General features: G+C 40.8%; 2 protein-coding genes and 1 pseudogene across 2 annotated transcripts; 2 read left to right on the top strand and 1 right to left on the bottom strand.

The window, feature by feature from the left end:
* The first annotated feature begins 36 nt into the window (after positions 1-36).
* On the top strand, positions 37-1,623 carry LOC109480591 (chromosome transmission fidelity protein 8 homolog). Its single transcript, XM_019782825.1, has 3 exons — positions 37-139; positions 592-712; positions 1,077-1,623. The coding sequence occupies exons 1-3, from the start codon at positions 117-119 to the stop codon at positions 1,329-1,331; spliced, it is 399 nt and encodes a 132-aa protein (XP_019638384.1). The 5' UTR covers positions 37-116; the 3' UTR covers positions 1,332-1,623.
* A 2,541-nt stretch (positions 1,624-4,164) lies between these two features.
* On the top strand, positions 4,165-9,897 carry LOC109480575 (annotated as a pseudogene).
* Positions 9,898-10,500: 603 nt separating this feature from the next.
* Positions 10,501-12,757, bottom strand: LOC109480576 (triple QxxK/R motif-containing protein-like). Its single transcript, XM_019782806.1, has 4 exons — positions 12,658-12,757; positions 11,963-12,042; positions 10,898-10,983; positions 10,501-10,621 (listed from the first exon to the last, which is right to left on the bottom strand). The coding sequence occupies exons 2-4, from the start codon at positions 12,021-12,023 to the stop codon at positions 10,526-10,528; spliced, it is 243 nt and encodes an 80-aa protein (XP_019638365.1). The 5' UTR covers positions 12,024-12,042; positions 12,658-12,757; the 3' UTR covers positions 10,501-10,525.
* Positions 12,758-12,790: the final 33 nt, after the last annotated feature.

The raw sequence follows: 12,790 nt of genomic DNA, 5'->3' as shown, positions 1-12,790 counted from the left end.
TCAACATATTTGTAAAAGCGCGGGAAAGTTCCGAAGAGGCATTTCACATTTGGAAGAAACTTTAAGCCGTTTTGTGGATGAATTTGCGTTTTGTCGGTGATACATAGACATTCAGGATGGTTCAGTTCGCCATACGGATGTGAGTATAGAACAAATTACAGTCGTGACATTGGAAAATTGATAAAAATCACGTGTTTGTTTGTGTTTCAGTTGGAAAGGTGGGAGGGGGGCCGGGGGCATATAGTAAAACTACATAACGTTTTAGCATAACAGCTTTCAGCAAGGACATAATCCCGGACATTATACGATCTCCTTGCTTTCAGTTTAGTATATTTTTATGAACACTTTTAAGAATTAGGAAAACAGCTTTCTTCAAATCTTCAACAAAAAAAAAACAACTATGGACTCCGAGGCAAATCTGAGAACAAAAACTTTTTACATTTTCTAAAAACAAGGAGGCTAAAAATCAAAGTTGAATTTAAAGCTCCTTGGTAAAAATGATGGTTGATGGTTTCATGTTTTGCCTTAAGTCAACCATATGTTGAAAATGTCTGTGCATTATATAACAAATATACATAACCTCAAACCCAGGCCTCAGACTGAGGGCGGCTGTCCTGAGTGGACCATGGTGGAGCTACAGGGAGTACTGGAGACCAGGGACAGCAGTGGGCTGCCTGGAAACAGGCTAGGAGACCTGCACTTTACCAAGGGGGTTTGGACAAATCCTTGTTAATTTTTTTGATATTTTTTTAAGTACATCTGACACCCAATGTCTAGACTCTAATGACATTTTGCTGTTCAACAGGATTTAGTAGGAGTTTTAAAAGCTATAGAGACCTTAGGTGGTAAGACAATGTCCATTGGCCAGATGAGTGACCATTGGCCACTCAATGGATACTGTCTTACCACCTTAGGATCTGCTTGGAGATTAGTAGAGACCAGCATATACCATAAACTAGTATGCCAAAATAACTAAGGAAAAAAGAAGAAACCGTAATCATTGAGTCACCGTCTTTAGAAGTGGAACTCGATATGCTGCTGTCTTGTAAAGTTTCTGTTATCTCCATATATGGCAGGGGCAGCCGATCTTGCTGATTGGTCACCACGTGCTTCATGGGAAGGTGGTGGAGTTGGAGAAACCGTTTGCTGTTCTGGTCAAGGAGAAGGAGAAGGAGAAGAAGGATGATTCCACTGACAGTATGGACACGGGGGAGTCAGCAGACACTGTGACATGCTCAGACTATCTCGTGAAGGCGGTTATCAGGAACAAACTGGTGTTCAAGAACAGACCCAGGCCAATTATCAACCTTACACACAAGAAGGGACACTAAAAAAAATGTAGTAATTTCTTACAACTTGTAATGTTAAAATGCTTTGTCTACATGTATCATGAGTAGGCTTTCAACAGCAAATCTTTATCAAACAATGGAATATAATAAGGACAATGGTTACATCACTACTGTACACAGATTCTGAAGCAAAGCTGAGCTGTAATTTTCACCACTGAGTCATGTGTTCTGTCTGCATAACATGACATCACAGAAACAAACACACACAAATAAACAACACACTGAAGATAATACCTCGATATCCAGAGGTAAAAAATACTTGACAATTCATGCATAACAAAGCTTATCTTCATCTACTTACTAGTATATGAAGGCAGACAAAAAAGGATCCTTTGCAGTTTGTATAACAGCCACATGGTGGCACTGTTTTCCCTTTCAGTAACCTTTTACATACATTTGCACAGCCCTGCATTCACCTATCAAAGTTCATGTACAAAGTCTAAAAAACAAGTGAGACAGACACGTCTTACACCTTCTAGAGTATCTAGACTTAATTATTAAAGGCACGTTTTCTAATGTCAAGGCCAGACTGTTGGATTTGTGCCAAATGTTTCTGTTGTGATGTTGAGCGTGTTTACTCTCTCAGTTGCTGTACCTGTGAGGCATGTTATCATTTGTTTCAGAGTAACAATAAACAATCATAGAGGGTGATGCATTTAAGTTTGCCTATAAAAGGGACATGATACTCGGCTGAAAATTCCACCTGCATATGCAGGTTAGTGCAGGTAAAATTGAAACTTTGCAGGTATACTCATATCTGATATCTACCTGCACTTACCCCATGTACCAGTCTATGTACTGGGTGTATATATATATATACATATTGGTGTATGTGGATTTTCATTTGCTGTTTTTACTGTTATCACTATGCAGTGTGAAAAATAGTGCCAATGGTTTATAAACAGTTTTGATCACAATTCACACTTACTAAATTCTGAGTGGTGGAAGTGAAAGTTGTCGGATACTGTAGTATTACAAAAAGGGATTTCAAGCCCTGCTGTTCCTAGTTAATTTCCAAGCACATGTAACAAGCTGCCTTCTTAAGATATGTACACCTTTCTATCATCTGCTTGGAGTATAAATAGTTACCTTTGCCAAGAAAACACACTTTGATATCTTGCGGTTTTCCAGAAAGCCACAGGAATTTGTTATCAGTTGGAAACAATAAACACTCCCGAAACAGGTGCTCAAGGAGCCGAAACAACATGTGTGCAAAGAGATTGAATAGAAGTTTGTTTTTTTCTTATTATTCACAGCAGCACTTAATTGAAAAGAGTAGGGGTCTTTCCCGGTGTGAGGTGTTCAAATCTAACAGTCCGGTCTTGCACAGCTTGTACTTACATGTACAAAACTGATGTGTTACACCTAAAAAGGCGGTTTACAGGTTGTGCGAAACAAACAAACAGCGGACGTTTTGATAGTCGTCTGTCATCAGGGCGGTTAGGGCTGATTCACTGTGCACTGAAGCTATAAGTGTTACTGCTAAAATGTGGTCCCAAAACATAAGCAGTGCACAGTGCCCTGGCGATAGACGGCATTCAAACGTGATTCGATGTGTGTAAAGAGATTAGAGTGCATGGGCTTTCAAACTAAAGGATATTTACTATAGCAGTGGATACAAAATATCTGTATACATTTATGATATACATTATTGATTTCATGGAGAAGACATAAGGAAAAGGTCCAAATAAATCACTGGTCATTGATGAGTGACAGGACAGAAGGCGCGAGCCCGTTACGTGCGGAGGAATTTAACCTAGCATACCGGGTCACCCCTACACTTACCACGGGCTCACTCTCCTGGCTAATCATTCACACTATCTTTGTCAAATTTTACTATCCACAAAGAAGGCTACATTCAGACAACGTGTTTTACTGATTGTGTGCCTACCATAAATTAAGTTATTAAGACCGGTTTCCTAGTAACAGGTGCAATACGCTCGCTCTCTTCTCTAATTAAGTCTAACTAGATGAAAAGAAAAGGGGGAGGTACAGTAGGTATGGTTCCTTTTAGTTATTTTAGTCGCAATCAGTAAGTACTAACTTTTTGTTTGCTCAAATCTAAATTCAGCGCACTTACAGCACATTCTCTTATCGTTACGTGAAGAAACCGCAAATGTCAGATCCCGGGACCTTTGCCCCCCTGTTTGCACAATGGGAGATTCCCCCGTCGGTCATTGCTCGGAGGAAACTTTGGACCGTGACAAATGAGTCATTGTGGCCGGCCGGGAAGTCTTGTCCTCAGCATTTAAACGGACGGAGAAAATAGACTGTGTGTTTGTCGTCCTTAACGTGCAAAGTATCCCGTACAAACTAATATAACTACTAGTATATATTCGTTCATTCTATATACTGTAAGGAATTCATTTACTTTCTTGGTGGTTACATTTTGCGGTAAGAGGAGGCTTTTCGCGAGAAAAGGAGGCTTTCACGGTGTTTTAAGGTTGTATTAAGTAATCACAGTAACGTTTAATGCCATAGTCTCTAGTAAAACATTGAAATCCCACTCTCGCGGTGGCATAGAGGTAGAAAAAAGGGAATGTTTGTACGGGAACAACAAGCTGAGTACCATCAGAGCTGATATGCCACCAAAAAGCAAAACATATAAGGCAACAAAAACTCGTAGAGGCTACTTTTGTGTATTCCCCCGCTCTAGGAGTTTAAAGGTGGAATTTAGAAGTTCCGAAAACACGAGGAAAACCCTGAGAGTCTGAGACTGAGCCGGATCCTCCTTACATCTGCTTGGAGTTTACAGCGAAACCCTACTACTGCTTTTAAAGGGCCCGGCCCACGTGATAAGACCAGCTGTTGACAAAGCGTAAACAGAGCCGAGAGAAGCTGATCTAGCTGTTTCGTCTTTGTCCGGTAGCTTGCTCAGTGTCGCGGAACCAGCTAGGGTAGCCCACACCACTGTTTATTCCCGACCCGACCCGGCCCAGTCGTACCGACTCTTCCTCACTCCGTCAATGGCTTGGCTTCGTAACGTCCTGATCGGCGCCGGCGTGGTGTTCGTCTTCGTGGCGCCGCTCTACACCTACTTCCACTTCTTCCACCACCCTCCTCCAAAGGACGCGCTGGAGGCCAACCGGCAAGCGGCGAAAGCCTTCCGGGAGAAAGCTCAGCACGCCGACGGGCCGCCGGTCGACTCCGTCCCGCAGGGTGATCAGCCGGGTCCCGATAGCAGCTCCTCCAGTAGCAGCCGAGAGGCCATAGATATCATAAACGACGTCCTAGGCGAGGAGAAAGACTTCCGAGACGAAGACACCGACTCCGACAGACCGCGAAAACAAAGAAGAACGCCACAAGAAGCCTCTAGGGTTGGATAAGAAGGAAAGCAAGCACAAGAAACCTGCGTCACCTCGTGTTTTCTACACACAGAGCGACGGGACCAAGATCAGCTTCGACCTGCCAGACGTTTCTGATAGGAGACATCTCCAAGGCGCCAAGTACTGGGACGACTTTATCGTCAAGAACGACTATGTGGAGATCGGAGAATACTGGGACAACTGTGGTGAGTGTGTGTGCGTGTGTTTGACCTTGGCCTTAGCGTCAAAATAATTTTAAGACAAATTAGTGTATAGTTACCAAAGGTGAGTTGAGTTCGTGGGGTTAAAAATTTGTTTCTTGTGCACTTTTCCACTTGCTTTTACTAATTTAACTCACTGCACTAAATCAGTAAATAATAAGCCCATTTGGGACCGTGATTACGTTTATCTGTTACAAAACCTGTACCTTAATCCATGAAGCTGATCAACTGGTGAAACGTTGTTTTTTTTCCGGAATTCCCGTGTCCTTTTTTGTCTTAATTAATGTGTGATGCAATTTGTGTATATTTCGCCACATCACCCGAAAATGCTGACTTGACCAAAAGATGATGTCATCTGCAGACGACGTTTGTGAATTGGGGAAGTTTATTTCAGCGATTGCATCATCGCCATCTCGTGGCCCAAGCGAAGCCAATGATTGTTGTTTGTTCCGCTCTTTCAGAGGCCTACCAGGGTTCAGAAGCGGCCAGAAAGAGTAGATAGAAATTGCCCAAATAGACAGATACTGGTACCATGCCAGGGGGAGTTAGGCCTCTTCAGATGTGCAAACTGTAGACCCCGGCATGTTTCTATATTTGGCCAATTTCTACTCTTTTTAGCCGCTTCTGAAGACTGAAGCCTGGTAGAGGCTAGCTATTAAGCTCACAGATCAAAACAACAGCTTCGTTGTTTTGCACCCGCTTGTACTTGTGAGCCAACTGTTGTCAGTTAAACAATAGCCTGGGGCCGAGTCATCGTCACACGCCAAGGACTTGTTTTTCACCAGGAGGAACTTGGCCGTGATTCACTTCGCGAGCAGGGGGAAAGTTTCGCGCTCAAACAAAAGCAGAAGAAAGCAGAAAAAGCTGTAAAAATCGCAGCTTTGCGTAGAATTTCGTTTGGGGCTGAAACAAATCGCTTGTACTGTTGAAGTCAGACGATGATGCTTGTTTCTATGGGAACACTAAATCCTTGGCAGATAAAATCTTTGTTTGACTCTTTTGACACTCAAAAGACACAAAAGGAGATACTACGCATAACAGCACATTTGCATGAAGATTAGGAAAAGCCCACCCCCATGGACGTAAGTGGCCGGGCCCTGATTAGGGATTACGTAACACAAGCAGCGGGATAATCTCAGAGGCAGTCAGACGTTTAGCGGCTATCTTTCATCAGTAACGTGATTATAGTAGATGCTATCTGAAACGTCCGACACTTCATAGAAGTTATCCAGTTGCTTGATTTATTTTGTATTAAGTAATGTTCTACCCGGATGTCTAACCTTCATCTTGAAAATAGCCTCTACCAGGCTTCGGGACGTGACTGAATTCAAAAATACTAGTAGTAGATATTGGCCAAAAAGAGAGATAACATGCCAGGGGAGTTGGTCCGCTAGTGAGTACAGTCTGCCGCACACGAATCTTTACTCTCTAGCGGACCAACTCCATATGCCCCTGGCATCTTATCTCTCTCGTTGGCCAAGTTCTACTCTTTTCAATCGCCTTCCGAAGTCTGGTAGAGGTTAACAATGCTGTACATCTAAACAGTGCGGTGTTTAACAGAAGGGAAGTGCATTTTTGGCCTGTACACAGCAGAGAGGTTATCGTTCCCGTGATAACTCACTTGTCGTGGCGCAACCTGCATCGACCACAGACGTGGTTCGTGGCTGCGGGACGTGCAACGCGCACGCGCGAACAAACTATTGCCCTGTGCAAACTCTCTGTGAGGACATTGGCCCGCCGCGTGAACTATCCGTGCGACGGCGGTGTTAAAGTGTGTTCGCCGAAAACTTTGTTGACTTTATTGAAAAAGAGTCAACATCTGATATGTCTGAAACACCACATTAAACCTGTAGAGACATCGTAAAAAAACCGTAACCACCTTTAAATGTAACACCAAAAAACCGTTACCACCTTTAAATGTAACACCAAAACACCACGTTGAATTCAAAATAAGTTTCAGTAACCAATATTGCAAATCGGCAAAAAATATTTAAAGATCCACCATATTCGAACCGTGACTGAGTTTGCCTGTTAACATACGTATACATGATTATCCCCAGAATTCTAGTTAAAGCAAGGAGGTTATAGGTGGAAAACTCAACGGTTAAAGTAATCTCAGTAACGGAGTGATGAAACCTTGCAGTGATTTTAGATAAATAGCATTTTTCTTGTCGCTAACTTTCCCTGTAAAATCATGCTTCAGACAAACGCGGCGACTTCGAATTCTCGACGATCAAAACAACACTTCTACAGCTTCCTGTGTATTTCGTGAGACAGACGTCCTCAAACAACAAATTACATTCTTAGTCATGTTCCAGGCTTCGTGCCAAGAAATGAAAAGCCACAAAATTGCGGGCACGCGACGCGTACTTTTGCTGACATGCCCGAACAAGCAATGCTGGGTTTTTCATGTACTTTGCCCCAATCATTGCATCAGAAACGCTGGTAAACATGTCTATCAACTTGCACACAGTAACAACCTACACGGTAGATATCTCATGTAATTAGCCTCCTTCGCAGACTTCTGATGATGCAGCGTCGTTAATTAATAATTTTTTTCGGTGAGCGACGCGAGTTATGCCGCGGATCGGAGGGACGATTTTGCCGCCGTTTCTCCCGGCGAAGTCCTTCGGCAGCAAGACCTTCCCTCTGGAGCATAACTCGCGTCGCTCCCCGAAAAAATAACGCCACCACCCAACTGTCTGCGAAGGAAGCTAATTTTGTACGTTTCTAACCCCCTCTCTGTTTGTCTGTCTGTAAGAAAAATAAGACTTTTATTAGTTTTTATGCCATTTTTTCTATGTATTCAATTGTTCTTTTTACAACCTTGGACGGCTTGGTCATCCCTAAAAATCTACACCATCCTCTTTTAGTTTGAGCGCGCTCAGGTCAGTTTTTTGGGTTACAGAAGATGGATGATCAGTAAAACCATGCCACTGTTGCCTTAGCAGCACACACAAAATCAAGATGAGTAAATAGTAAGTTGTGGTCTGATTTTAACCGTCATTTTGTTTTGTGTTTTTCAGAATACCCCACCCGTGTGCTGGGGAAAGCGACGCTACAGGAAAACGGGAACGGAGGCATCAAATCTGTCATCTTCTTCAACGCATCTTGGGGTAAGATAGATAGCAACAGACATACTCTTTTTTCTAAATATTGAAAGAAAAAAAAAGATACTAATAGCCTACTGTCCAAGCAGAGGTCGATAAGGGGCCTGGCGAGGGTGACCCGTTACATAATGTTTGGTGCGTCTTTTCTGTGGCATCAAGAGGTGTGGCATGTATCCTGACTTCGGAATAGTACGGTAAATAGCCATGACCTGACAGTTTTTTTTCAACAAAAGCTATCAAACCTATAAAACAAAGTAATATCTTGTAAATTGTATACTATGAGGGGTTAATACCTAGGAAAGTTCATTTAAATATAAGATGTCTTTCTCCCCAGACTTCCCGAAGGTAGAAGGCCTGTCCTGTGCACAGTGGGTGAAGTATAACGGCGGAGACATGTTCGATAACCAGTGGGAAGACGCCTGTGAACTGGAGGAAGACCCGAGCGGACAGTGTCCGTACAAGGGCCTGGACTGTCCACGGGAAAGTACGTATGTGTAGAGCTGTCACATAGATGGTATTTCAAGATTTCAACTGTAAATGTATTTGTGATCACATGTGCCTTCCGATGACCCAAAGACATTCTATACCGTTGATGGAAGCTTCTTGGATGACCCTACGATTTTTTTCTGTAACGATCTTACCGAACCTTGAAGTCTAGGTTTGATAAGAAAAAGGATATGCAATAGCTTAATTTCACACCACGAAAAAAATCGTATCATCGAATGTACTTTTTACTCTTTGTAAGACATCTTTCCTTGCTGTTACAGAAGCCGAAGTTGTCCAAAGAGAGATCAGCATTCCATCCTATACTCCAAGCGTAAGTGTTCAGTACATCACTTGAGTGTTTGTGTATGTATATATGTGTGTGTGAAAAGAGTCTGTACCATCTGACAACAATGCAATAAGAAAAAGGAGGACGCACAATATCGCCAATTTCTAAATTTGTGGCGCAATCCATCAACAAGTTTTAAAATATGTTAGCTATCATCTTTAAGATTCTGTTCTTATTTTTTCTCTATTTTTTTTCCAGGGTACTTACACGCAGCGCTCTGCTCTCAAGGACCAGGACGGAAATGACGTCATGTGCACCATCTCCCAGTTTACCTACTGAACATTATAAAACTCGTACTCAGGTCTACTTATAGGATAACACATAAACTTTATTGCACAACAATTATACATGTTTGTCATGTCAGCTAAGATAGTACTTAAGATTAAGATAGCACTAAAGGCTCGCTGAAGCAAGGAAAGGGTAAAATTTTCCAAACTGATGTGGTAACGTCATCCTTTGTTTTTCTTTAAGTTACCATCTCTCATGTTTATGAAAAAAATGCAGGAGTATTTTGCGTATTCAGGGTATTACATTTTGTGCAGCTTCTCTCTCTACAGTTAAGTTCTACTTTTAATCAATGGACTCAAAGATCATGATACAAAAAGCTGTTGACAGGAACTCTCTTTTCTCACTTTAAGCAAAATAAAATTAATTTCAAATACTGTGCCAATTTTCAGCTATATAACTATTTGTTGCAAAAAAAAGCCTTTTGATTTTTTTTACCCACCTAATTGTACTGATTACTTCATTTTCTTACAAAACTAAACCTTCTGCTCTTTCAATTCTATTACCTTGAATTGTAATCTACAAAATGCAAGAAGCTTCTCCATTCACAATTTATAACTACAACAGAAAGCAATAGTCATGTACTTTTTCATTTTTGGCGACTTCTCGGGGCAGAGCCTTTTGTCACTGTACTGTGGTGCTGCAGCAATGCCATTTCAATGCAAGAATAAGTAGGAGGAAGCGTGGATGTTTCAACATGGCAATGCCAACTCAATGCAACTTGTTAGGTTTAAGATAAGAAATACAGGACTTGTTAATATTCAATTTTTTTGGTTGTCAAATCTGTTTATTTCTGTGGAATGTATACCAAATATCTAAAGAATGGTTGGCACGAACAACTTGTTCTTTTAGTAAAATTTTATGAGAAAGTCTAATAACAATGAGTGCTGGACACAGAAGGTAAACATAAAAATGCACATTGGTGAAAATTTAATGATTTATTTTTTTCCACAATGTCTTGCCACCTTTTTACTTTTTACAAATATATGCTTGATTTTGACAAAAGTTTTAATAAAAATTGTGTAAGATGGATATTGGCTGTTGGTCCTTATGTTCATTGTGATTAATTTCTTAAAATATAGCTACATTTTAAGCTAAGGTAAGCCACTATCACTTTATGTGTTGATAAATCAAAGATGTTTCTGGAAAAATGCAACACATTGTGTACAGTCATACCATTAAATCTATGCAACATTCAAAATGCACAAAATACATAGTACACGTATTACATTAGTAAGTTGCATAAACTATGGTAGCACATGCTACATGACACAATTTGGTTTGCCTCTCATATTAACCTGTATAAATTACACATGCAACCAGTAATGTAAAATCTTAGAAAAAGCATGGCAGTTTTCTAACTGTAACTATTGCTGTAGAATTGATTCATTTGCATAGTTCCATAGATTTTAAAATGATTTAATTATTTCGCAGGAGGCTGTTGATCCAAGTACATGTACAGGAATATGTAGATGGCTGCCAGCATGATGGCAAAGGCAGTTACTATCAAGGCCACGTCCTGCAGAAAAAAAGATTTAAAAAAAAGATAAACAAAATATACAACAAGTTAATACAAAAGTTATTGACTTAAAACATTGACATACGAGCAAACATTGCATTGTCAACAATAGGCATAAATTGTGAGACATGGTAACTAACATGTAGTTGATTTTCTCAAGGAGGTTATAACCTCAATTTTCTGAAATATTTTCGGAGCATTTTTAAGCTGTTTCAACATCAGTAAAACATAACTAGAAATTACATCTTAAAGGTGAAAAAAGAACACTTAAGCCACCTTCACGCCCATTGCAGACTCCTTCATATCCTTCAGCTGTTTTGTTGCTTTCACATCTTTTTTGGCTTTCTTCCAGTCTTGTTTTCCTGCAAAGGTAGAAATATTTACTGTAAATTCTCTTAAGTTTGCACACACATTTTTGGCACTATGAATGATATCCTGAATGTATGATACTTGTGATCCTTTGATTTCTTTCTCAAATAAAAAAAGATTCAGCGGCAAATCTGAGAACCTAGAAAAACATCTGTGACATATCATGGAATATAACATGCAACATCACAGAGAGGTGACACGAAAGGTCAGAAAGCACATGACTGACCAGACGTCCAGACCACCTGGTCAAAGGTCAGCTTTACATGTTTACAATACTACTACCAGTATGTGCAGTGTACATCATGCCCGTAGCCAGGATTTTGAATGGGGGGGTTCTTCCCACTGCTTGAGGGGACCTTGAGCGCCGTAGGCGCAAGGCGAGCGCCGAAGGCGCGAGGTTCCTAGGGGGGGTCCGGGGGCATGCTCCCCCGGAAAATTTTGAAAAATGAACCTTCTAAAATGGCATTTCGTGCGTTTTTGAGAGGATTTCAAAGAAAAATCGGAGATAAGTTTCTATTCAATGACAAAGGGAGCAGTTTTTCTACGATTCCAGTCCATCTTTTCAAGAAAACTCTTGGACCTTTACATAAAAAGTGGACCAAAAAGTGGACCTTTACATAAAAAGTGGACCAAAAAGTGGACCTTTACATAAAAAGTGGACCAAAAAGTGGACCTTTGAGCCTTGTGGGGGGGTTCTTCCGAACCCCCGAACCCCCCCTGGCTACGGGCATGTACATATACACTGTCTTTGTGACAAAAGCTGTCCCCATATACAGAATACAAGCAATCGCCATGACATTGCCACCATCAAGTGGTTGGCAAAAACGGTTGGGAGATTTGCCTACTGACAATTTGCCTTCAAGAAATTTACATGTTCTTGATGCAAACAAAAACACCAATCACTCATATAGATCATGATCATATAGAAGACCAGTTGGGTATTATGATTGATAAACATTTCGAAGCACTCACCAATTTTCTTCCTATACTGGTCGACGCTCAGAGTTGCATTGCTGACTTCTTTCCTGCCCATGACTTCTAGAGATGGAACACTGATAGTAACAACAACACAACAAAAAGACACCACAGTTGTCAAAGAGCTGTTGTTAACATAATCTTTTAAAAGTGACTGGGTTTTTATTATGCAAATGACATGTAATCGGCAGAAAATTTGAGAAATGTCCAGGAAATTGTAAACAACAACATACAGTACAACAGCAACAAATAACAAAGAAATCAGATTCATCAGAACAAGGAGCTTCTACACAGTGTACTAGAAGCTCCTTGATCAGAAGAACTAGTAACGTTAAGCAATTTCTGATGAACAAATATTTTCAAGAAAAAAAAAGAACTTAACGTTAACGGTTAAAACGTTATATTCGTAACGTTACAAGTTTATTCGAGGATACAAACTGCTATTTCGATCAAATGTTATCGTCTGTCTGTACCCTTGAAAAACCAGGATACGCAGGAATGTATCTGGCTAATCGATAAATTATTTTGTTGAAGAGACTTCAGCTCAGCTCAGCGCCACGTAACTTCGCCCCTCCCCCTACACGACAGCTAGTAGCCGTTTACTCGGTTTCGCAAACTATTTCTTACTCCAAAGCTTAAAAACATATTCAGACTGGTAGATAATTGACCCCAAACATCTAATTTCGTCTTACCTGTGTTGTTTGGGCAAGATTTCGTGTATCGCCCGGGTTGGAAAAGTTTTCTTTGCTCACTTGCCGTCCATGTTTACGTTTAGACAGTGATCACTATTTTATAGGGAAGTTCATATACTTGAGATTTTCTGTT

Source organism: Branchiostoma belcheri, unplaced genomic scaffold (genome assembly GCF_001625305.1).
Source record: "Branchiostoma belcheri isolate BF01 breed outbred unplaced genomic scaffold, Haploidv18h27 scaffold51, whole genome shotgun sequence".
NCBI classification, from domain to species: domain Eukaryota; kingdom Metazoa; phylum Chordata; class Leptocardii; order Amphioxiformes; family Branchiostomatidae; genus Branchiostoma; species Branchiostoma belcheri.
This window is presented reverse-complemented; position numbering and strand designations above follow the sequence as displayed.

What these genes read in the sequence shown, in the direction of transcription:
- LOC109480576 (XM_019782806.1), bottom strand. Translation starts at nt 12,023, where the DNA reads ATGGGCAGGAAAGAAGTCAGCAATGCAACTCTGAGCGTCGACCAGTAT. An exon ending in CCAGTATAGGAAGAAAATTG is followed by an intron (nt 10,984 to 11,962) that starts GTGAGTGCTTCG and finishes CTACCTTTGCAG; the next exon opens with GAAAACAAGACTGGAAGAAA. An exon ending in AGTCTGCAATGGGCGTGAAG is followed by an intron (nt 10,622 to 10,897) that starts GTGGCTTAAGTG and finishes TTTTTTCTGCAG; the next exon opens with GACGTGGCCTTGATAGTAAC.
- LOC109480591 (XM_019782825.1), top strand. Translation starts at nt 117, where the DNA reads ATGGTTCAGTTCGCCATACGGAT. An exon ending in GTTCAGTTCGCCATACGGAT is followed by an intron (nt 140 to 591) that starts GTGAGTATAGAA and finishes CCTCAAACCCAG; the next exon opens with GCCTCAGACTGAGGGCGGCT. An exon ending in ACCTGCACTTTACCAAGGGG is followed by an intron (nt 713 to 1,076) that starts GTTTGGACAAAT and finishes CATATATGGCAG; the next exon opens with GGGCAGCCGATCTTGCTGAT.